At 36.1% G+C, this 25,645-nt stretch overlaps 1 protein-coding gene across 1 annotated transcript in view; it reads left to right on the top strand.

The window, feature by feature from the left end:
• Nucleotides 1-25,645, top strand: part of PSMD14 (proteasome (prosome, macropain) 26S subunit, non-ATPase, 14) — a 123,421-nt gene that overhangs the window by 79,630 nt on the left and 18,146 nt on the right. Inside the window, exons 7-9 of the mRNA XM_006879364.1 lie at nucleotides 4,573-4,680; nucleotides 18,393-18,467; nucleotides 23,553-23,678. Coding sequence (XP_006879426.1) covers nucleotides 4,573-4,680; nucleotides 18,393-18,467; nucleotides 23,553-23,678 — 309 coding nt within the window. The remainder of the gene's footprint in view (nucleotides 1-4,572; nucleotides 4,681-18,392; nucleotides 18,468-23,552; nucleotides 23,679-25,645) is intronic.

The following is a 25,645-nucleotide window of genomic DNA, read 5'->3' as shown; positions in this document are numbered from 1 at the left end:
TTTTCAGAAAAATAAAGGGTTATATAAATATGTGTCTTCTACTTGGCTGTTATATCACAGTTTGTTGATCTGGAGTATAATGTGTACAATTCACAAATTTGTCTGATAACAGAAAGTGGTGTGTGATTGTGTTTATTTTACTAACCAGTATATTCACAGCAATCACTTCCAAATATCTCTCCAGTAAAGATGTGTTAATTACAAAACAGACAAGGTCTTCTATTATATTAAAGCTACTAACAAGAAGACAGCAGGAATCACACATGTAAATAGCATCATCAACCCCTATTTTAGTCCTCTGTTTTGATCTGTGAGTTGCGCATAGACCAAAGGTGCTATTAAAGACTGAGTGTATGAAATAGGCAGCATTATATGAACAAAATTTATTCAACAAGAAAACAGACCTTTAACATGAATTTAACAAGCCTGAGAAATTATAAACTATCATATGCTGCAGATTCATGCAGTGATAATAAACAAAAAAGGAAAGTAAGAGGTTTCCCTAAGCTAGCCAAACTGCTAATGGTTTTGTTATAAGCTGTCTACTGTTGCAGTGACCTCTGAAAAGTCTCAAGGCACTTGTACCAGAAAAAATTAAATGGTCAGGATGGTGAATAGAGATTCAATGTGGTATGTAGGACTTCAGCATGGATAGGAATTTTAAAAGGTCTCATCATATTCCTGAAAATACTTTTCATACTCTAACTTGTGAATTTTTGTTACTACGTATTAAGGAGGTAAATTTTGTTCTAAGTTTCTTGGGCTAAGTGATTATTTGACATTTTAGGACATGGATATCTCCCTCCCCCCTACCATTTCCCCATATTTTAGCTAGACTTTGGGGATTTTGTTCCATATGTTCTAAGATTTCTGTTCTTAACTATGGGGTGACCACTTTGCTGTCATTTTGTTGCATCATGCTGTAAATACACAAGCATAGAGAAACGCCTTCAGCTTATACACACATCTCCAAATACTCAGTAGGGCTTTTTCTTGAATCTTACTGTGGCATAATTAACACCTTCTTCACCCAGTGCTCATTAGTGCACTGGACATTAATGAGTCTATTTTGATAAGTTGCTCTAAAGGAGAAACCAATTTATTGTCATAGTACAAAAGGCAATTACAAAATTGTACAGAAATTAAAATATAGGCTATCTTGCCATATTTATATTTTTATTGCATGCAAAATCTAATTTTGGTTTGCAGGTTGTTAATGTTAGTTTCCTTAAGACAATTGCTATAGTGATGACAGCAAATTCCTTTAATCTTGGTGTAAAGCATTAATTTTCTATTGGCTATCATATTACTACTTAGGATTTGTCAGTTTAAACTTGTCATTTCACATAGGCTGTCATTTAATAATTGAACAATAATTAAGTTCCTGAATGTTTAAGATAATATTTACATTTTTCTTACCTGTTTTTAACAAATCATAATATCTACTCTAGTGGTATATATATATTTCTTTTTTATGACTTTTCATACTTGCTTATAATATTCCAGATGTTTGCTACAGAGATTTCCTCTGTTTAAAGTAGCTAACTGCTGTTTAATTTTAAAACATTGAGTACTAAAAACAGGCATTTTTTGTGAGGAAATATAATTGTATTTATCTACTTTTAGATAAATAAGTTTTCTATCAGATACTTGTACTAAAATCTTAAAAATGGAATCAAACTATTCTAAAAACAATATAGGCAAACTGCTACTTTGCTCATAAATATATACTGTTAATAGGTGTCAATTTTTAATTTTATACTTAAGTTCTATACCTGGTCTGTCAGAATAGTCATTTTTTCCCTCTCAGCCCACATTATAGCTTGATCTTAAGTGCTTTTTAAGTAGACAAAATGAAAGATTGTTTCTTTTACATCTATATGTTTTCAAAGGTCATTTATGGTATTATCTAATCAAAATATGTCTGATTCTCATACTTTTATTATTGCTTTATGGGGGGGGAGAGTAGAAAAAATAAAATAAGAAATAAACCTAACCTAGGCCTTATTGATTCATAAATAAAATGTGGAAGTTCAGTGGAATAAGGGTATTGTATAAAAGGGAAAAAAGTCTTTTCACAAGCTATTAAATCATTCATGTTCTGGGGATACTTGGTTTTATTTTGAGACAGAGGAATCTGTGGGGAAAATCAAACTGATAGAAATAAAAGCAAAATCCAGAGGTGATTTCCTTTTTTGGCCAACCAGAAGGGACAGGGCTTTGAATTGATTCATCTATCATGATGTTTTGGTCTAGGTTTGTACTGTTTACCTTTTATGACAGCCTTTTAGAAATAGTGATTTATCTTTAAACCTTATTCTTTAACATATAATCTGCAATATACTTAGCAAAACAGACTTTCAGATTATTTTAGCTTAATATAAAATGAATATTTTTTTTTTTTCTCTTCTGTCTTCAAAGAGTAGTTGTAAAAATGCAAAAACCCTGGTTGATAGCACTTAAACTTTGTCAAATCTAAGTTTTCAGCACTTTTAAAGAAAAATCTAGAAATGGCATATTATCCTTCCTTAAGATTATTCTTCTGGGAGGCTAGGATTTTGAAGCTCCATCTTACTTACTTTGGGCATGTGACCAGGAGAGACTGGTCCTTGGAGAAGGACATCATGCTCAGAAGGATGGAAGGACAGCACAGAAGAGGAAGACCCCAGATGAGATGGATTTATACAGTAACTGGGCAATGGGGGTAGGTCTGTCAGAGTCAGTAAGGCTCGCTCAGGTCAGGGCAGGCTTCAGAGCTATTGTACTACATAGATTTGCTAAGAGGTACAGGCTACTTGATGGCATATAACAAGAAGAAAAAGAAGGAAAAAAATTCTGATTAATAATAATACATTGAGTTTAGTCTCTTAAAAACAAACAAACACAAACAACAAACACCAGACTCACTGGTGTAGATTATCATGACAATCCTCCATCAAGGTTTGTTGGGTTTTTTTAAATTAAATTTTATTAATTTTAATGAACATTTACAGAGATTTTGGGTTTCCATTCATTCATTGTTGCACTATTTTCTCTACCCTCCTCCCCAGTTCGTTCCTCTTTTTTTCCCTCCCCAATCCTCTATCAAGTTTCTGAGACTATAAATCTTACGAGCTACAGATGCTCCATCTCCTATGAAGAGGCTGGTAGATTAGAACTGCTGACTTTTCAGTTAGCAGATCAACACGTAACCATCACCAGGACTCCTATTCTCTTAGTGTTGTTGTTGTTGTTGTTATGTGCCGTCGAGTCGCCTGCGACTCATAGTGACCCTATGTCCTACAGCCCTAAACTCCGCTCTGTCCTGTGCCAATCGCACTGTCTCTGACACTCCCATCCCAATTATCCCAGTCACTGAATCAATCCACCTCATAGAGGGCCTTCCTCTCCTGTGCTGTCCCTCCACCCTCCCAAGCATGATGTCCCTCTCTAAGGACCGGTCTCTCCTCACAACATGTCCAAAGTAAGTTAGACGGAGCCTCAGAATCCTTGCCTCCAAGGAGCCACCCGGTTTAACCCTCTCCAGGACAAATCTGTTTGTTTTCCTAGCAGTCCATGGTATTCTCAATACTCTTCTCCAGCACCACAGCTCAAAGGCATCAATTCTCCTTCTATTCTCCTTGGTCATTGTCCAACTCTCTGATGCATAACAGGTGATTGCGAAGACCATGGCCTGTATCAGACACACCTTAGTCTCCAGAGAGACAGCACTGCTCTTCAGCACTTTGCCTGAAAGAGGCATCTGCCTTTAAGTCACAGGACATTAAAACTTCAAAGTGCTTAAAAACATTAACAAATTCTTTTGAGGTTTATGATAATAGTGATGTTATGATAGTATGTGATTCTTATTAAAACAATATATAAGAACTAACTTGAGGTTATGTAATTGTTAGAAGTTTTTCTATTAAAAAAATATTCCATACACTTCATGCCACTGTTCTGTACCAGGTCCCTGACTTAATGCACAGATGACCTTGGCTTGCTTACCTCGTGCCTCCTTAGCTTGACAGTGCCTTGGACATTTAAAGCCATCAGACAAGTTATAAAGTCTTTCATAGTCACAGGAAGTAAAAGGTATCTGACTAGAAGAGAATTCAGGGGGCAAGTGCTTTGCTAGCTGTAATTTTGTTGTCATTTCAAGTACTGTGGTGGTATAATTGATGTGACAGGACTGGGCTTTCGATGTGGTCCCTTAGCTTGTGCTCACTTTCAGTTCTCATTTCTCTTTGTCATTCATTTTGATTAGGTAAAATTTGGGCGACAAACATGCACACCAGTGAAGACTGGTGTAAGTTTAGTAATCAATATTTCAATAATAAAGATGCAAAGTTAATATTTTTCTTTACTGCTTCATGAAAATTGTAATTATTGGTGTCACCTTACATTACAAGGTAGAAGGTGGTATGCTGATAGCACGGTCAGCAGGAGGTTCTTTTTTATTAATATTATAATTAAATGATTTTCTGGAAATAGGCCAGAAACAGATGCAAGTTGAACATGCCTTGTCCACGGTTGCTTGGCATCATCACTTACTTTCTAAAAAAGAATTGACCTGACACCTTGTTTTTACAGGTTGTTATTGATGCCTTCAGATTGATCAATGCTAATATGATGGTCTTAGGACATGAACCAAGACAAACAACTTCAAATCTGGGTCACTTAAACAAGCCATCTATCCAGGTAAATGCTTGCTAAAACTCTGGCATTTATAAGCCTGTTATATGTAGTCTTCTCAAGACCTAATTCTTAGCATTCTCATTTGCTTGCTATTAATTTTTACTGTGCTTTAAAAGAGGATTATGGAAATATTGTTGCAGAAGTTAAATTGGCTCATCTATGAGTCAGTTTCAAGTGAGATCTTTAATTAAACTTTCCTACCATATTTTGAGGATACCCTTTTTGGGAGCATAGTAGAGCTTGTATCTTGGGAATGCCTTCTGGCTTTGCTTAGTTAGCATTATAGAACAGGACAGAGAGAAGTTTCAGATGGAATGCACTAGTTATTATCATTGATTGATAGTTTCAATAACTATAAATAATGAAGAAATTTATATACCACTTAAGAGGTCCCTAGAATTTTTCTCATATAACACTTGACATTTTTTACCCCCTTTTCTTAGTTATTGTTTGATCATCAACTTTAAAATTGTATAAAATACACCTGTGCATTACCTTTAGTTAGAGTTTATCTCTTTATTTTTATGGTGATGCTAACTACCATTATTTGAGTTACAAGTATTAATATCCTCCTGAGTGATTACCATTTTCTTTGTATCATTTACATGCCTCATTGTTTTTACACAAATCTTTAATGCCTGCAAAAATTATTTTAAATGTGTTTTTAAATGCACCAATGCTTGTGTTTATATAGTTAATTGTTTCTCTGAAGATTAATTAAAGGGAAGAAATAACGTGTTTGTTTAAGGAAGCACATAAGACAAAGACATTATAGTGGCTATTGCTGCTCCCTCTCTGAAACCTTGTGTGGTTCCACTGTCTTTGGGGAACTGTGGTTTGTACAGTTGACCATGATGAAACCTAGGTCACACTTGACAACTTTATACTTTTACATAATTTTGCAACAGTCACTCATCTGAAATCTCTTTCAGAGTGAAATGTTTTGTTTCAAAGGATTGAGGTGTGTATTGCTTTTGTAAAAATTGTTATACAAGTAGGGAAAAACTGCAGACTATAATGAGTATGAAATAAGCAACCATTGTTTTTGATTGGGTATAGACAAGCCTGTGCTTGCATGTTTCAAGAGAATATATTAACAGACCTTTTTGCCTGTGATAATGACCTTTCTTATAAACCCCTGTAGCATCATATGGCTTCATTATTTTTTGCTAAAGGTTAAGTAGCATCTTACAATCTAAGATCATTGTGATCACTGAGTGGTATCTTTCTGCCAGAAGTTTTTACTAATTGCAAGTCAGCAGCCACCTGTTGCAGATTTTGTATTTTAAATTAAAACACTGCTTCCTAAATTTAAAATAGAAATATAGTAGATAAGAAACTTTGCTCCTACTTTAGCCCAGTTTGGTTTTGTTTTGATTCTACCTCATAATCTATGAAATTTAAGATAGGTTTTGTGAAGCCTAAGCTAGAAGGACCTATGTGTGTTAACAGCTATAGTTTTGTTTTTTTCTTTCATTTTAATTTGTTTTGCCTTCCAATTAAAATCTGTAAATATATTTATTTCACAGTTTATATAGCGCCCACTGGAATGACATCTATCTGGGTGCTTTACAGTTTTAAGGCAATTTCAGTACAAAACACTCAATGCAATCAAGCCAAAAAGTGACAAAGCTATACCTTGATACATTGTATTTGTCCAAGGCAATCTAGAAAGAAATGGAACTAGGAACTAATAGAATAAAATTTTAACATATATTAGCAAAACTTTTAACTGAGCAATCAGAAAACCTTTGGAAATATCAAGCCTGTTTAGTTTGTTTGGTTTTTTTTTTCACCATTGTTAAATCTATTTTTTTTACCATTCATTCATTATTGCACATTTTTATCCCTACCCACCCCTCTCCCACCCAGTTCACTTTTCTGTTTGAAAGGTTAAAAAAAAATTGTTTCATGGTTATACAGTTCCCCCTCCCCCTAGTCCACTACACTATGCAGCTCTCATTCTGGACTCTTGTCATGAAAATAATACTTAATCATATATTCCTTTTAAATAGTTTTCTCCCTCATCTGTTTCAATGCAGCATACATTATTTATTCCCTCTTTTCTTAGTTTTCCCCCAAGTTTCATGTCAGTCTTGTTTCATAACAGTGGCATTATGCAATATTTGTCCTTTTGTGACTGAGATATTTCACTCAGCATAATGTCCTCCACTGTCACCCATTATATATAATGTTTCATGAGTTCCTTGTTTTTCAGTGCAGCATAGTATTCCATTGTATGGATGTACAACAGCTTCTCTATCCATTTGTTTGTTGGTGGGCACTTAGGTTGTTTCCACCTCTTTACTATTTTGAACAAAGACGCAATAAACCTGAGTGTGCATATATATCTGCTTGGGTGGAATTTTTGGTTTCTTTAGGGTATATTCCCAGTAGAGGAATTGCTAGGTCAAATGGTATTTTTATTTCCAGCTTTTCTGAGAAAGTGCCATACTGCCTTCCATAGTGGTGGCACCATTTGACACTCAGCAATAGTGAATAAGAGTTCCAGTTTCTCTACAACCTCACCAGCATTTGTTGTCCACTGTTCTATTTTGCTTTTCTTATTGGGGTGAGATGATATCTTATAGTTGTTTTGATTTGTATTTCTCTTAGAGCTAGGGATTTTGAACGTTTCTTCATGTGTTTGTTCACCATCTGATTGTCTTCTTTGGTGAAGTCTTTGTTCATATCCTGTGCCCATTTTTCAGTTGGGTTATTTACCTTTATCTTGTTGGGGTGCTTGAGTATTCTATAAATTCTAGATATAAACCCCTTATCAGACATGTCATTCCCAAATACTTTTTCCCAGTCTGTGGCTTTCCTTTTTATCCTGTTGGAGAAGTTTTTGGATGTGCATAGGGATTTGATTTTTAGAAGGTCCCATTCATCTATTTTATCCTTTCCTGTTTTATAGGTCAAGCCTATTATTTGCAGAAGAAAACAGTCTACATTTAAAGGGGCCCAATTCTTAAACCTTTCAAATAAGTAATAGAAACATGACAGCAACCATCAGCATCCATACTGGTGATCACCAATGCTTTTCTAACATCAGATTACGTTACTGCTTTCCATAAAATAATGGGAGGAAACTATTATTACATTGCAGGCTAGTAATGGATAATAAATGGAAAGGATTATAAGATAGGATATAGTATTTAAATTATCCTTTCTGTAAATATATTTTACAAACACTGCTTATATACAACCAATTTTTACTATTTGTGGATTCCATATTTATGAATTTGTTCACTCACTGAAATTCTTCTGTAACCCCAGACTCAGTATGCTTTGTGCTTTCATGGACATGCTATAAGGGCTAATACAAATTAGAAGTAAGAAAAGAAAAAAAGATAAAAGAAAAGATGTCTTCTTTTTTCTGTATTTTTTTTTGCTTAAGAAAACTTACAACTGTTTTTTTCTCTGCCTCTTTGAAATGCATCTGCATTGTTTTAAAGTTAGTTAAACCTCATGCCTTGTTATAACCTAAGAATGTTTCCTCAAGAACCTGAAATCTATCCTTTTGAAATGTGATCTTTCAGGGAAGAATGATTGCCAATATGATTCAATTTCCTGGAAAGATAAGAGACTAACTTCAGCTGGCATCTCACTCCACATGGCAAATCTATTCTCAATCATAAAAGTAAAAGAAATAAATTTTTCCTTTGGATAAACTAATTTAGTGAACAGGTAGCTACCCCAGTCACCAAGTGAGATTAGGATTAAGATAGATGGAGAAAAGATTGAAATTGTCAGCAGGTTCATTTTATAGATGGTATGTAGATGACACCACCTTACTTGGAGAAAGTGAGAATACTTACACACTTAGAGAAAATGATCAAAGACTTGATAGCCTTTAAGTGGATTATACCTCAACATCAAGATAATAAAAATCCTCCCCCCCGGACCAATAACAGCATCATGATCGATGGAGAAAAAGATTGGAATTGTTGATGATTTTATATTACTTGGATCTGTAATCAACACCCAAGGAAACAGCAGACAAGAAATCAGAAGGCATGCCACATTGGGAAGATCTGTTGTCATTTCACCCCTTTTAAGTGCTGAATAGCAAGGGTGGCAGTTTCAAGAATTAAGGTTGCTCAAGCCGTGTTATTTTCATTTGCTTCATATGCACCAGAAAGTTGGACAATGAATAAGGAGCACCAAAGAAGAATTGATGCCTTTGACTTGTGATATTGATGAAGAATATTGTATATCCCATGGACTGCCAAAAGGACAAATCTGCTCCATAGCAATAGAGATGGTGAAATTTGATCTCACATATTTTTAGCATGTTGTCATGAAAAGACAATCTTTGAGGAAAAGACATGCTGGGAAAAATACAGTGAAAAAGAAGACCTTCAACAAGATAAATGGACACTAATCTATGTTATGCAGATGACACAGCCTTGCTTGCTGAAACTGAGGAGGACCTGAAGTGCTTGCTGCAGAAGGTCAAGGACTGCAGCCTTCAGTATGGATTGAGGCTCAATGTCAAGAAGACTAAGATTCTCACCACTGGGCCAATTGGCAGCATCAGGATGGATAGTGAAGAAATTGAGATTGTTCACAGCTTTAGTTTGCTTGACACCACAATCAACACTCTTGGCACCAGCAGCCAGGAAATTAAAAGACGTATTGTGATGGGAAAGTCTGCTATTAAGGACCTCTCTAATGTACTGAAGAGCAGTGGTGTCTCTCTGAAGACTAAGGTGTGTCTGGTATAGGCCATGGTCTTTGCAATCACTTGTTATGTGTCAGAGAGTTGGACAATGACTAGGGAGGATAGAAGGAGAATTGATGCCTTTGAGCTTTGGTGTTGGAGAAGAGTATTGTCATGGACTGCTAAGAAAACAAACAAATCCATCCTGGAGAGGGTTAACTGGGCTGTTCCTTGGAGGCAAGGATTCTGAGGCTTTGTCTGACATACTTTGGACATGTTGTAAGGAGAGACCGGTCCTTAGAGAAGGACATCATGCTTGGGAGGGTGGAGGGCAGGTGCAGGAGGGGAAGGCCCTCTAGGAGATGGATTGATTTTGTGACTGGGGTAATCGGGATGAGTGTGTCGGAGACAGTGAGATTGGCACAGGACAGAACAGAGTTTAGGGTGGTTGTACATAGGTTCGCTATGAGTCACAGGTGACTTGAGGGCACATAACAACAACAACATGGCCTACAACAGTGGACATGTGAGTGGTGCAGGTTATGGTAAGGTTTTGATGTTGTTCGTTAGGTTACTATGAGTTAGGTCTTGATAATGCCTTACAACAATAATTATAACATCATACATGAGCAAAACAAAAGTCATTAAAAAGATAGGAAGGAAAAAAAGGACCAAAATGGATGTTAGAATTGACTATGATGCTTGATCTTGAATAATGAAAGGAAAAAATTATAAGAGAATGGAACAGATTTCAAGGGGCAGCTGGAGAAGGCAAAGCAAAGTCTTATAATGGAATATGCAGAGATCTGCAGTTAGAAAATGAAAAAGGAAGAACATGCTCAGGATTTCTCAAGCTGAAAGAATTGAAAAAAATAGGAACCTTGAATTACACTACTGAAGACAAAATACTACAGACAAAATACAATTTTATGTGCCATCGAGACTCTTGCAACTCATAGCGACCCTGCTCTGAACAGCTCTGAATCCTTATTGCCTCTGACACACCGGTTCCCATTACCCCAGGCATTGAATCAATCCATCTCATGAGGGTCTTCCTCTATTGTGCTGTTCCTCCACCCTCCTAAACATGATATCCCTCTCCAAGGACTGGTCCTTCTTTGCAACATACCCAAAGTATGTCAGATGGAGTTTCACAATCCTTGCCTTCAAGCATACTACAGGCAAAATATTAAAGGAGGAAACACCCAAAGAGAAGGAAAGGAAAATTCAGAGTCACTGTACCAAAAAAAATTTGGTTGACAAAGAATCATTTCAAGACGTAGCATCCAATCAAGAATTTATGGTTCTGAAAGAAATCCAAGCTGCACTGAAGGTAGTGACAGAAAGTTGGCCCTAGAAATTGATGGAATTGAGGTGTTTTCATAGACAGGTGTAACCCTAGATATGTACAATAGACTATACCAAGAAATTTACAAGACAGCTACCTGACTAGTCACTTGGGAGAAATCCATATTTATGCTCATTTTAAAAAAAAAAAAAAGGCAATCTGACAGAAGACAGGGAATTCTAGTAGCTTAGTGCTAAAAAGCTGCACTACAATGTAAAAGTGTGCAGTTCAGATCCACGGGAGAAGATGGGCAGTCTCCCATGCAGTTTACTGACTCTGAAAATCCCCTAGTGGGTCAGTTACGAGTCATTTCCAAATCAGCAGTAATAACTGCAGCAGAAGTCAGAAATTATCAAGCAGTATCATTTATATGACACAAAATCTTGCTGAAAATTATTTAAAAATAGCTATAGTAGTATATCAAAGGGAACTGTCTAAATCAAGCTGGATTCAGAAAATGCTGTGGAACAAAGAAGGGATATTATTGCTGATGCCAGATGGATATTGGATGAAAGCAGATATTACCAGAAAGATAAATGTGTTTTCTTGATTATGGAAGGGCATTCAGCAGATATGTGGATTATAATAAATTATGGATAACATTGAAAAGAATGGGAATTCCAACGTCCTTGATTGTGTTCACTTGGAACTTGTACATGAATTTGTAAACAATCATTTGAGCAGTACAGAGACATATTGAATGGTTTAAAATAGGAAAGATGTGTATCAGGGTTTTCTTACCACCTATTACATAGGAGCAAATAATCCGACGAGCTCGACTATATGTACAATTTGGCATCAGGATTGGAGGAAGACTGGTCATCTGCAATACGCACTGCAGTGTCATAATCTTGCTTGCAAAGTGAAGATAACTTAAGCACCTTATGAAGATAGTCAAAGACTACAGCTTTCATTATGGGTTTTACCTAAACAAGAGGAAAATCTTCACTACCAGACTAATGGTCAACGTCATGATAAATGGTAAAAAGATTGAAGTTGCCAAGGATTTCACTTCACTTCATTCCACAATCAATACTCATGGAAGTAGCAGTCAAGAAATCAAAAGAAAGATTGCGTTTGACAAATATCATGCCAAGGATCAGTTTAAAGACTAAAATGTACCTCATCCAAGCCATGATATTCTTCATTGCTTCATATGTGTATTGTCAAAGGTTTATTGTTCCAAATGTCTTTTCTAAGCATTGATTAAGTACTTTGTGCTCAAGTATTTATTGTGTTAGAGATAAGATTAGGGTATGATACAAGCCTCACTCTACTAGAGGCCTCTTAAAGCTCATGAGACCTCAGTGCTGGCTCTTTTTTTGTGATCTCCACTTTCCTGAGGCACAGCATCCAGTTGCGCCAATCACCAGTCTCTGCAACACCAACCTGCTTCACCCAGTATGAGTGAGTAATTCCCCTATTGGGTCAGAGTCTCTGAGATGGTCCAGCAAACCACCAAACTGAAGGGATATAGAGGAGGAGTAGGAGAACTAAACCAAGGAGAAACAGTTGATATTGGAAATTGTGGAGTCAGATCAAACGTTTGAGACACTATTGACTTTCCCCTTCTTGTAACTCATCTGCTACTAAGCTTAGCAGAATGAATTATGAATGCAGTATGCATTCAATTGGAGAATAAAGAAAAATTGATGCCTTTGAATTGTGTTGTTGGCCGAGTATTAATAAACCTTGGACTGCTAAAGAACAAATAGATCTACCTTAGAGGAAGTGTATGCAAGGTGCTCTTTAGAAGCAAGGGTGGTAAGACTTTGTCTCACATTCTTATTCAAATCTTCAGGAAAATCTTAGGAAAAAAAACACACATCATACTTTAGATGATGGAACTAAACCCTAGATTGCACCATGATGTTAATATTGATTGCCTCTGGGTGGTAGAATTGTAGAAATATTTTTTTTTCTTATATTTCCTTGATCATATTTCTTAAACTTTGTACAGTAAACATAACTGCTTTGGTGAAAAGTTGGAACTGACCCATAGCTGACCAGAGAATTTTCAGAGGCAGTTAATAGCATGGAAGGAGAATGCCTGTCCTTCCATGGAGCAACTGATGGTTTTGAACTGCGTGCATTTGGGATTGCAGCGCAGGCTCTTATGACTAGACGACCACAGCTAATAAATCAGTGCTAATAGACAAAATTTGCATTCATTTTTCTGCTTTATATAAAAATATATCAGTTCTGGTAGGAAAAGTATAATGTCAACATTATTAACTTTTCTATTAATATGACTTTATCATATTCTGAACTTAGTACCTCTGCTTTAACTAGTATTGAAAATTAGCAAGCATTTATTTTAGTAAGTAAATTTCATATGTAACTTATTAGCTGTTCAGTGTTCTCAGATTTATAAAACAGCAAGTCTGACAGTAAATCTGAAGTTTGGTTGTCAACTCCATGGACATGTAATCAATATTAAAAATAGATGCAGTGGTGCTAGAGCTCTCAGTCTCTTAAGAATAGATATGGGAACAGCGACATTATCTTACAAGTTGAAGCGATTTTAGAAATACTGTATTTAATGGGAGTTTGGGTGGCCTAGTGGCAAGAAGCTGCACTGCAGTCCCAGAGGTGTGCGGTTCGAAGCCACCAGATGCTCTGCTGGAGAAGAAGGGACAATCTCCTCCTGGACCATTCAGATCATAATAGTAATACATAATTACATAATAGTAATAGTAGTAGTAGTAGTAGTAATAGTAATAATAATGTATTTAGATAGTTAAAACACAGTTGCTATAAAATGAACCATTATGGTAATTTTACAGGTGAGGAAACTGAGGCTCAGAAAATATACGTCATCCAATTCATTCAGAAGTTTACTGTAGGAGCCGATACTCTTAGCAAGATTCTCCTTTTTCTTTTTTTTTTTAACATTGGAAATTTAATTTAACTATTTTGTTTTGCATAGGTAATATATGTATATAATTCAAAGTGTAAAGACAAAATAGTACTTAGCAAAAACTCTCTGGAAAGTCTTTGAGTTCTGCACCCCAGTTTTCCATTCTAGAAGTAACCATTATTTCCATGCTGTCAATGCTTTTGCTTTGGGATGTTGGAGAAAAGTACTAAATATTCAATGGACAGAAGAACAAACCTTTCTTAGAGGAAGTGCAACCAGGGTGCTCCTTAGAGGCAAGGATGGTGAAACTTCATCTCACATACTTCAAGCATATTGTCCAGAGGGCTAAGTCCTTGGGAGAGGACATTATTCTGGGGAAGATGGTCAGAGAAAGGGAAGATGATCGCAAACAAAATTGATTGACACAGTGACAGTGACAATGGTCTCAAGGATATCAGATCCAGAGGATGATCAGGATAGGACAGGGTTCCAATCTGTTGTTCCTAGGGTCACTCTTAGTGGTAATTGACTTGATTATGCCTAACAACAGCAATTTATATACACAAAGCTTCATTTTAAAATGTGATTTAATGGATATAATTTCATACCACATTTTTAGTTTATTTTTAGTGTAAAATTTCATGAAACCTCTGGGAGTTGGAATTACAATTGTTTTTTCCAGGTCTTAGAAGTTATCTGCCTTTGACAGACTATACACTCTTACCATTTTTGTTTTAAATTAAATTTTTTATTTTATACTGGTTTAATTAAAAAGTTCATACACATTATTTTTCACAGTGAATCTTTCTTATTTCCTTTACCCACCTCTTCCCTCTATCCATCAAATTGTACAAGCCTATATATAACTTTAGTCGGTTTGGCTCCATGGTCAACACTCTTGGCACCAGCAGCCAGGAAATTAAAAAAACGTATTGTGATGGGAAAGTCTGCTGTTAGGGACCTCTCCAGGGTACTGAAGAACAATGGTGTCACTCTGGAGACTAAGGTGTGTCTGATACAGACAGTGGTCTTTGCAATCATTTGTTATGCATTGGAGAGTTGAACAATGACTAGGGAGGACAGAAGGAGAATTGATGCCTTTGAGCTGTGGTGCTGGAGAAGAGTATTGAATGTACCATGGACTGCCAAGAAAACAAACAGATTCTTCCTGGAGAGGGTTAAACCAGGCTACTCTTTGCAGGCAAGGATTCTGGGGCTTTGTCTAACATACTTTGGACATGGTGTAAGGAGGGACTGGTCCTTGGAGAGGGACGTCATGCTTGGTAGGGTGGAGGGACAGAGCAGGAGGGGAAGGCCCTCTATGAGGTGGATTGATTCAGTGACTGGAGTAATCTGGATGGGTGTGTCAGAGTCTGTGTGATTGGCACAGAATAGAGCAGGGTTTAGGGCTGCTGTACATAAGGTCGCTATGAGTTGCAAGCGACTCAGCAGCACATAACAACATAATTACTTCCCTGCCCATCCTCACCCTCTATTCCTGTCCTCACCCCTTGGATCCTCATATGCATTTTACTAAGCTATCCTATTTCTGCAATAAGAGTCTTATACAGTATTTGTCCTTTTGGCACTGAGTTAGTTTGTTTAGTATAATGTTTTCCAGTCCCTCTCAAGTTAGGTAGTGATTTTCAAAATCATCGCTTTTACATGCTGCATAATATTTGGTTGTGTCAATGTACCATAATTTCTTAGTCCATTTGATTATGGTTGGACATTTGGGCTGTTTTCATGTTCTGCTATTAACATCATACCACTTTTTAAGAATTTTTTTAATTACTTTTTGTGTGTGGTACTGGGTTCAAATTGGATCTGACTGGTACAGGAGGAGATTGCCTCTCCTTCTCCAGCAGAGCATCTGGTGGATTTGAACCACATACCTCTGAATTGGAGTGCAGCTTCTTGCCACTAGGCTATCAGAGCTTCCTATCACTCTTCTTTTAGTGAAAAATATTTGGGATTTTCTTTCTGATAGGTTTCTACCATACACAGGTTCCAGTTTTCACAGGCTTTAATTGAAGCTAAAAAAAACCCAAATTCTCTTTAAAGCTAAACATATGACTAGAGCATGAAATTTGTTTAACTTATCAAGAATTTATGCAAAGAAAACAAAGGCTTGCTTGTCGAATAATCCAGTAAATTTAAGGCTCTTTTCAGTTTGAAAGTATTTTGTCTTAGAAACAATACTGGGAAAGGTGGTTAGATTCCCAGGTTAGCTACAGGAAGTTTATTTAGCTTACAGAAAGCCATTCTTTTATAGCATTGCTCCTATAAGAAACTATGCTGCAGATTTCAAACAGCCAATTAATGAATGAACTTTGGGAACATCCTGTTTTAATGAAGAATTGCCTAAATTTTCCCAAGTCTGTCATATGTTTGTTAAGTGTAAATTAAAAAGTTAAGTATGAGATTTTAAGAACTTGTGATTGTGTCAATTAGTTTGGTTAATTTGAGAAAATTTATTATTCACTGAACTAAATAGGTTGTTCTTTTGAGCTCATGTAGGGAAACTTAATACATAGCAAGCCTAGTTATTATTTGCAATAATTATGCAGAAGGAGAATAAATGCAGTTGGAAATCTCCATTGGTTGACTTTTGTGTTTACTTTTATGGTCACTATTTAGAAAAGTGTAGTTATGGCATAGGACAAAAGTCTTTTGATGAAAGGGCACTTTTCAATCTCTAGTTAAGCAGTATCAGCTTAGAAGTCTAGGTGCCTTTTTGTATTCTTTCATACTCTTTGCCACTTCCTTCTTAGTCACATACTAGTGAATTAAAATTAGAGACGATCTTGATTACTTACATGCTAAATATAATTCACTGCTCCTCATGATTATTGAAATAGGTAAGGATTTAATACGTAGTTGTATACTTAAATTTTGTATATCACGTTTCCTGTGGGCTTGCATAGCAGTTTTACAGCAGACCTTAAGAGTATAAAAATAGATTGTTACAGGATATATCTAAAATGTTTTAACAATTTGGTGAAACAGATTTTTTCTAGCAAAGCATAAAAATATGCCTATATTCTCGTTCTGATCCTAAAACAATGTAGACTTAATCCAAAATTTTTTTCTAAGATTTGCAATGCCATGGTATTAAAGGAAGAGCTTAGACTTGGGAGTTAAAAAAAACCTTGAGCTCAGATCTCAGCTCCACCTCTTAATAGTTATAAAAATGAGACACATTTAGAGTTTTTTCCCCTCTCCTCTTTATATTGGTTTGCATACAAAATCCGTATTCATCGTGTATCATTCATACACATTGTTTTTCTCACATTCCTGCATTCACATTGTGTTTCAAATGATTGCCCAGTTGTATTTTATAAAATTAATCACCATTGATCTGTTACTATTATTACCCCATCTTTTAAGGTCTCCATTAGATCTTTCCTAATTCCTTCAGCTTCCCCCTCTCCTCACCAAACTCTATCCTAGTGATTTCCTCCCTTCCCCATCTCCTGTCCCTCTGTTCCCCTTCCCTTTTCCCCTTTGGAGTTTTATCCACATCTCACTAGTTATCCTTCTGTTTTTACGATAATGGTCTTATGTAGTAGTATCTGTACTTATTAGACTGACTTAGTTCACTCAGCATAATAAGACTCTCTAGATTCTCCCGTGTATTTTACAAAATTCTTGCTCCTTAGTGCTGCACAGTATTTATTCCGTTGTCTGAATGTATTATAATTTCTCAATCCATTTATTTGCTGATGAACATTTGGGCTTTTTCTGTTTTCTTGCTATTGTGAATAATGCTGCTTCTATGAACATAGTTATACAAATCTCAGTTCTCTTTTCCTTGGGGCATTTTCCCAGCGGTGCAATAGCTGTGTCAGCTTTTCTGAGGAAACGTCAAACTGCCTTCCAGAGTGACTGTACCATTTGACAGTCCAACCAGCAGTGTGTGAGAGTTCTAATCTCTCTTTATCCTCTCCAACATTTATTGCTTGTTGTCCTGTTAAGCTTTGCCACTGCTGTTAGAGTGAGATGGTATCTCATTATGGTTTTTTATTTGCCTCTCTCTGATAGCCAGTGATTTTGAGCATTTCTTCAGACACATTGAGATTTTTGAAGCTTGTTTTCCTACTCTGTCAGAATGCAAATGGAAATCAAAAGGCCTTACTGAGTTGTTGTGCAGATTGATATAATGTGCAAAACAGATACTAGATACTCAGTAAGTGTTCACTTCTAACCCTTCTTTTTTCAACTCCAACACCTTAAGACCTAATTAGAAAGTTTAGACAGTGTGTTAATCATTTGCATCACCCAGGGACTCCAAAGTTCCCTAGAGTTCATAAAATCAGACTTAATAAATTATGAATAATTAATTTATAATTTGGAATATGGTAAGATCATAGTCTTATCCCTAGCCTGAGCAAAACTGCCAAAGCTTTTGAATTTGTGTTGCTTTAATCCCTGGGTGGTGTGAATGGTCAGGCGCTTAGCTACGAATTGAAAAGTTGACAGTTCAAATCCACCCAGACAGTGCCTTCCTTGTAAGACTGCAAAGCAATGACCTGCTTCTGAAAGATCACAGTCATTAAAAACCCAATGGAAATCAATAGTACTCTGACACACATGACATTACCGTGTGCCAGAATGGACTCAACAGTAACCGGCTTTATAGTATACTTTGAAGAATATGTATCTCATTTCTCTAAACCTCACTCCTAAACTTTAGCTGAGAAAAACAATAGTTTTCATTTTAATCATAACTAGTTTAGATAAAATAATCTTTTGTAGAGAATGAGTGAACTTGTCTCAGCTCTTCATTTTATTAGGTGAAAAATATTAATTTGTCTTTTTTCTAATCCTTTCCTTTGTAGGCATTAATTCATGGACTTAATAGACATTATTATTCCATTACTATTAATTATCGGAAAAATGAGCTGGAGCAGAAGGTAAGTGTAAATATTTATTTCTGAGAAAGGAATTAAAAGGGTTGTGTTTTTTTTTTAATTCGTTAAGCTGTTATACATTATTTCAGTTTGAATGGCTAACTTCTTTCATTGCTGTATTCTCAATTTCTTCCATTCCTAATAGAACAGCTTACAATAAATAAATCCTAACACAGGAAGGGTTGAGAATTACATTCTTCTACCACTTTAAAGGGAAACTCTGGTGGCCTAGTGGTAAACAGCTTTTCTGCAATCCTAAAGAAAGGTACACAGTTTGAATTCACCAGCTACTCAGTGGGAGAAAGATAGGCAGTTGCCTCCTGTGCAATTAACTGCCTCTGAAAACCCATTGGAGGGTCAGGTATGGATCAGTTCCAACTTGATGGCACACAATGACAAGAAGACTGGAAGGGAAGCAGAAAACTAAGGAAGAATTATTCCAGTTTTGTTTTATAATAAATCATAAAGAACTTTGTCCTAGTTCTGGGAATTTTCTGATTATTTTACCTTGTCTAATAAAATGAGTTGTCAATAAATGAAGACAGAGAGTGTTTTGGGAAAAAAGCAGTTCACATATGGCAAGAAAAAATTAGGTGGAAATTGTGTAGTACTTTTATGAATCGCACTATTTTACTAAAACTGTAAAGATAAGTCTTAAGGCAAATGCAGTTTCAAATTTCCACATATTTTGAACTAGAATTTGATAGTCCCCTTTTATACTCAACAATTTTCAAGTTTATTTTAAAAATTACCTGTCATGTTGGTAAATTTTAATTCTAATATTTTAGTATTATTTTTAAGTACAGTAATAGTAGTGAGCCCTGGTTGGGGGCACAATTCATAGCAAGTTGCGCTGCTAAACCAAAGGCTGTGAGCTTCCCATTTCAAATCCAGCAAAGGCTGTGAGGAAGGAAGTGGGACAATGTCCTCCTCTTAGGATTTATAGTTTCGGAAACCCTGTATAGTTAACGAGTTAGAGTTGATTCAATGGCAGTGAATTTGAGTTTTCTTAATACCAAATACTTAATTCTGTCTTTTGTTTTATGAAATTACCATTTGAACTGTCTTTTTTTAATTACAATTACAATTCGTCATCCTCCAAATGAAACATTTCTTTTTTTCCATGAGTTAATGGAGTTGAGAGTATGAATATTTACCAAAGTATATTTGTCTTATTAGGTAGCTGAGTTTTTTAATTATGAAATTAAAGACATGTATTACCTTTATAACACTGACACAATACTATCTTCAAAATGGAGTTTTGACCTATAAGAAGGAAAATACAAATTAAACTCAGACTCAACTCACTGCTTTTGAGGTGGAAGCAACTCATAGCTGACCCTCTGGTGGGTTTTTAGAGGCTGTAAGTCACCCAGGAAGAGACTGCTCATCTTTCTCAAGAGAAGCTGCTAATAAATTCAGACCATCAGAAGACGCCCCCCTTTGGGTTAGCAGTACTCCCTACCAGTTTTGCCACCAGAGTTCCCTCCAGCCAGAATTAATTTTTTTATATTCTTTCTGGAAAAGACATTTTTTTAAAGAACACTGAGTTTGTTATTGACAGTAAGTTTTGGTTCCAGCATTTACTGCACTCTCTATTACAAATATTATACATAATCATTAGCAAACAAGACTACTCTTACTAGTTTGAAATGTTCATTACAGAGGTGCCTTAGAAAGAAATCCTAGTGCATGAGTAAAAAGTACATGAATCCTAGTGATGAATAAGAGGTGCAATCTATTAAACTTCCCATAACCTACCTCTATTTCACCTAGATCACTGCCGTTTTTCTCTACATTTATAAATTGGGAGAATAGTGTACTCTATAAGACATTCTTTGAAAGAAAACTTCTTCTTATTATTGCTCTAATTATATGTAACAACCCTCTGTTTTTAAAGTCAAGAGCTTTGGCATATTAAGTGATGAGTTGATGGGGGACAGTTCCCTTCTGGCCTGAAATAATGGAAAAATGCTAAAACTCTCTGAGCTGCTTGCTTATATCCCAGAGTTTTTCCCTGCTGTACATTTAATTTCTTGAAGTATATTTTTCACTACTTATTTTCAAATTTTATGTAGAATAGGTCCAGACCATGAAAAAGAAATCAATTAGATACAGGTTGTGAAATTTATTCAGAGAAAAATACTTTGTCAATCTGGTACTATTGAGAAACACTCAGCTAATTAATTACATCAATTGTTCTTTCTTTTTTCCATTTCTTATAGTTAGCCACTCTTTTTGGCATAAACACACACACACACACACATATTAAAAAACCCAACCCATATAAATGATTATATAAATTAATTGATGTTATATTTATGTCCCTAATCATTCAGCTGCTTCTCAGTAAAAAAAAAAAAAAAGCCCTGCATAGGAATTTACTGCAGTTTCTGAGGGAACCTTGCTTTATAGTGATTGTAGTGTTGTATAGCATCAAGTCAGAACTAACTCATAGTTTACTCTCCAGCAGATTTTCAGAAGCAGTTAATTGCACATTAGGAGAGTACCCATCCTTCTCCCGTGGAGCAGCTGGTGGATTCAAACCATGTGCCTTTGGAATTGCAGCAAAGCTTCTTATCACTAGGCCACCAGAGTTTCCCTTTAAAGAGGTAGAAGAATGCAATTCTCAACACTTAATTTTAAGTAGCTGTATAACATTGATGATACTCTGGTGACCTAGTGGTTGAATTGCCAGTCAGAGTGTGCAAGCAGTTTGAATCTACCAGCTGCTCCATGGGAGAAAGATGGTCAGTCTTCCCCCTCGTGAGTTACAGCATCTTAAAACTTACTGTGTGGTTCAGCTGTGAGTTGGTTCCAACTGCATGGCAAGAGTTGAGTTGTTAGTTGTTAGTATAGTTATATCATTGGTAGTCGAACCTGACCAAAATTTCCCAGCATCTATTATCTAGAATAATAATTATTGGAGAAGATGAGAAGTAATAAAAACAAAACAAAACAAAAACCTCCCAAACTACATTTAATTCCATGATCCATAGGAAGGAGAATTCATTGCTTTTGTATGTTGAAGTGTCAAATAATTTTGACTTGCAGTTTATTCTCCAATGAAAGCTATAGCCCTCTACACAACTAGAGTAATTTTTTCCCCCAGAAAACTCAAATATGTACACTTACCAAGGATGGGGTGTGATACCATTTGAGGTATACACTACTGGCTCTAATGGAAAAGAGATCTGGTGGCATGATGCTTTTCATGTTGCCTAACCAAATGGTCCGTGGTTTGGCTCCACCACTATGTGGGAGGATGGAGAGTTTCCTCCCATAAAGATTTATAGCCTTAGAAACTCAATGTAAGGTCACTGTGTAACAATCAGTTGGATGACCTGGAGCCCTGCAACAGTGAATGAATGGAAATAGAAAATCTCTGTAATTTAATTAATTAAAATTCATTAAACCACAAAAAAACACAAACAAACAAACAAAAATTTGCCTGCCAGCTGAAGGACTGATGATTGAAGCCCAACAGCTGCTTTGTAGGAGAACTGCTTTATAGTCTTAGAAACCTTATTGGGCAGTTCCACTTTGCCTATAGGTTTACTAAGAGTTGGAGTCAACCTAGACAGTAGTAGATGGATGGTTCTCATGGGAAAATGGCACAGTTCTGTACTCATGATCTTACTTATTTGATTAATTTTATCATTAAAACAAAAGTTTTTAATTTCATAACATTTCTTAATTTTCCAGGATCTGCTATCTCCGTTTATAGGATGGGGCTGTGGTGACAACTTTTAATAAAATTGACTCAGAAATCTAGGCATGAAAACTTAAACTTCGAAGAGGGTGTGTTCAGAACCAGAAAGTAGTACAATGTGTAAAGCCCTGAACTAAGGTGTTACTTTCCTGAGCACTAAACTAGAAACATGGAAGCCCTGTAGTGGTACAGTGGTTAAGCACTTGACTACTAAATGAAGGACTGGTGATTTGAATCCACTCTGTCTCCACAGGAGAAAAGGCCTGGCAGTGTGCTTCAGTGAGATCATAGCCTGGAAATCCCCTGGGGCGGCCAGCAGTCTTACACCATCATACCTGGGGACTGCTGAGTCAGAATTTACTCAGTGGTACCTAACATCAGCAAAATAGAGGCAGATGCCCAGTTTCCTGACAGATCTGCTTTCTTCCCCAGTTTTATAGCTTCTGAAATTTTAAGATTATAGACCAAGTATTAGGGAGTTCTTCTGACCTAGTGGATAAAAAGTCACACTGCTAACCTAAAGACATGTGGTTCGAGTCCACCAGCTGCTGTGCAGGAGAAAGATAGCAGTCACCTCTTGTGAAGTTGAAAACCCTGACAATCCACTGGAGGGTCAGCTATGAATAGGTTCTGACTCAGTGATACATAATGCCAACAACTACAGATCAAATTTTAGCATTTGACAGAATTTAAAGATTATTTAATACAAGCAGTTGGTTCACAGATGTATAAACTGAGCTCAGATTTTTTTTTAACACAGGGTCATGCAAATAAGACATTTACCTCCTTATCTTGACATCTGAAAGACAAGCTATCTTAGATGGATATTAGAGTTCTTTATGTGTAACATGAGTTTTTCTTTTTCATTGATTCACTTAAATTTATTGTCCACTGTAATTTGATAGTGCCCTTAAATCTAGATCCAAGTGATCTTGAAATAATTGCAGCAAAAGTTCCTGCCCTCATGATCTCTGTAGTAGAGAAAAAGATACCTGCAATAAACAAGGGAAACAAAAATTTCAGGCATTGATAAGTCTGAGAAAAATAATAAAGTAAGCTAAAAGAAGAAAAAATGTTTTAGATAGCATAGAGTGATTTTTATAGGAGCATGGTCAGAAGGTATATTTTTTTAAGCAAACATGGACACTTAGCCAGACAAAGATAAGGAGAATCACCTTCTAGACAAAGGACAGTAGTTGCAAAGACAAGCGGTTGAATGCTTCTTTGTTGTGTCAATTAAATTTTAAGAAAATTTTTCCTAAATTTATTTTCATTAATAAGTTTACATTTTTTTATTCCCATAGCTTTTTGTCAGCATAAGTGAAGGTATTCTCCCCAATGCAGAAAATTAATTCATTGCTACATATATTTTTCAGATGTTGTTAAATTTGCATAAGAAAAGTTGGATGGAAGGTCTGACACTACAAGACTACAGTGAACATTGTAAACACAACGAATCAGTGGTGAAAGAGATGCTGGAATTAGCCAAGAATTACAATAAGGTAAAATTGACTTCTAGTATTTGTTTCTTAATAGTCTTTAGAAGATATATGATTAGATGTCAAGTAGTGTTATTATGTGCCATTGTTGAACTGACTGCAATTCATCATGAAACATGCCATTCTCTCCATCTCAGACACATTGAGCCCGTTGCTACAGTCACTGTGTCTACCCATCTCATGAAGGGTCTTCCTCTCCTGTGCTGTCCCTCTACCTTTCTAAGCATGATGGCCTTCTCCACGGTCTGGCATCTCCTAACAACATGCCCAAATTATGCAAAAGGAATTTTCACTGTTATTAGTTCCAAGGAGCACCTTAGTTTCACTTTCTCTAAGAGATCTTTTTATTGTAATATAGACTTGGCAGACTATCCAGCTTCCTTGATAAACTGCTCCTGTGGTACAAAACTAGCCATGAATAGTATTTAAATGACTGTATGGTCTCAATCCAAAAAAATTTCATTTACCAAAACAGATAGGTGTCCAGTAAGCTCTCTTTGGTCTGTATGCTATGTTTTCCCATTCTCCTCTCGTAGACCATGCAAAATAGATACACATTTAAAATCTCTTAATTCAGAGGGACTTTTTCTTAGACAAGAAAGTTAGATGTATGCAAACACGCAACCTTAATACCTGCTCCATATAATTTATTTTATGCACTTTTCTAGTCATCATTTAATATTCCTAGAGAACCTAGAGAGCTTTTGTGTCACAGTCCATAACACATTGTACTACTAACCCAGAGGCTGTGCCTCTGGCGACTTGACCCTACCAACTGCTCTATAGGAAAAGATGGACCTTCTTCTCCCATTGGAAACCCTATGGAGGGTGCTGTGAGCTGCAGCCAACTCTACAGCAACAGATTTGAGTTTTATGTTTTTCTTAAAAACTTGCTCTGCTCCATGCATTGGGCTATGGCAGGAAGTACAATACAAAGCCCTTGTCCTCCGGAACCTACTTTCTGATGAGGAAGATATGAAGTAAACAAATCCAACATAATACACTGTCATTATGGAGACATGGGAAAACCTGATACAAAAGAAGAGTAAGTGGGAGAGACCACTCTGAAGAGAGACTTTCGTAAAAATGTTTCGTGTGTGCAGTGGGTTTAATAAGTACAGCACAGTTTGTCAGGCAGAGTTTAATTACATTATACCTAAAAGTGCTATGAGTTAGAGCTGACAAAATACATGTGGCCATGATATTTTTGTTCATAGATTCATGCTCTTCTATACTTCTGAAATTAGGATGTACGCTATTTTTTACTAAAATGTCTTCCAAATTTTGCAGGTTTATAAACAAAAACTTCTAAAATTCAGATTTTATATTTTGAGCCAGTACATATAAATTAATGTGAATGTGTGTTTCTGTAATTAAACAAAAGCTTTATGAAACAATATTACCCTTATTTTATGTGTTATATTCTATTTTCTTTTTCCTGTTATTGTTTTATCCTGTTTTACTTACATACATATATGCATATAAATGCACACACACATGCATATAGCTTGCAACTCACTAATGGGTTGGTTACAAGCATTCAGTTTGAAAAACATTTTAACACATTATACAATGTTATGTCTATAAATAGTTATTTAATATTTCCTGTGTGAATTGCAGTGAAAGAAAAGATCTTATTCTTATTTATGGTAAAACAGTTCATAAACAACCAATCTCACTCATTGCCACTGAGTTGGAACTCATAGCTGAACCCTCAGGGTGAAGTACTAGGCCAAAACAGTTTGCTCCTTAATACTTTAGTAGTCAGATTGTCATAAACCAAAAGCATCCGAACCGTCTGAGGTCTTGTTAGACCTACTGAATTAGTTGTTGTTGTTATGTGCTGTCGAGTCGTTTGCGACTCACAGTGACCCTATGTACAACAGCCCTAAACCCTGCTCTATCCTGTGCCAATCGCATTGCCTCTGACACACCCATCCCAATTACCCCAGTCATTGAATTAATCCACC

Source organism: Elephantulus edwardii, unplaced genomic scaffold (genome assembly GCF_000299155.1).
Source record: "Elephantulus edwardii isolate Elephantulus edwardi_28Jun2011 unplaced genomic scaffold, EleEdw1.0 scaffold00003, whole genome shotgun sequence".
Classification (NCBI taxonomy): Eukaryota; Metazoa; Chordata; class Mammalia; order Macroscelidea; family Macroscelididae; genus Elephantulus; species Elephantulus edwardii.
Note: the sequence above shows the minus strand (reverse complement) of the source record. Positions and strands in the feature narration are given on the sequence as shown.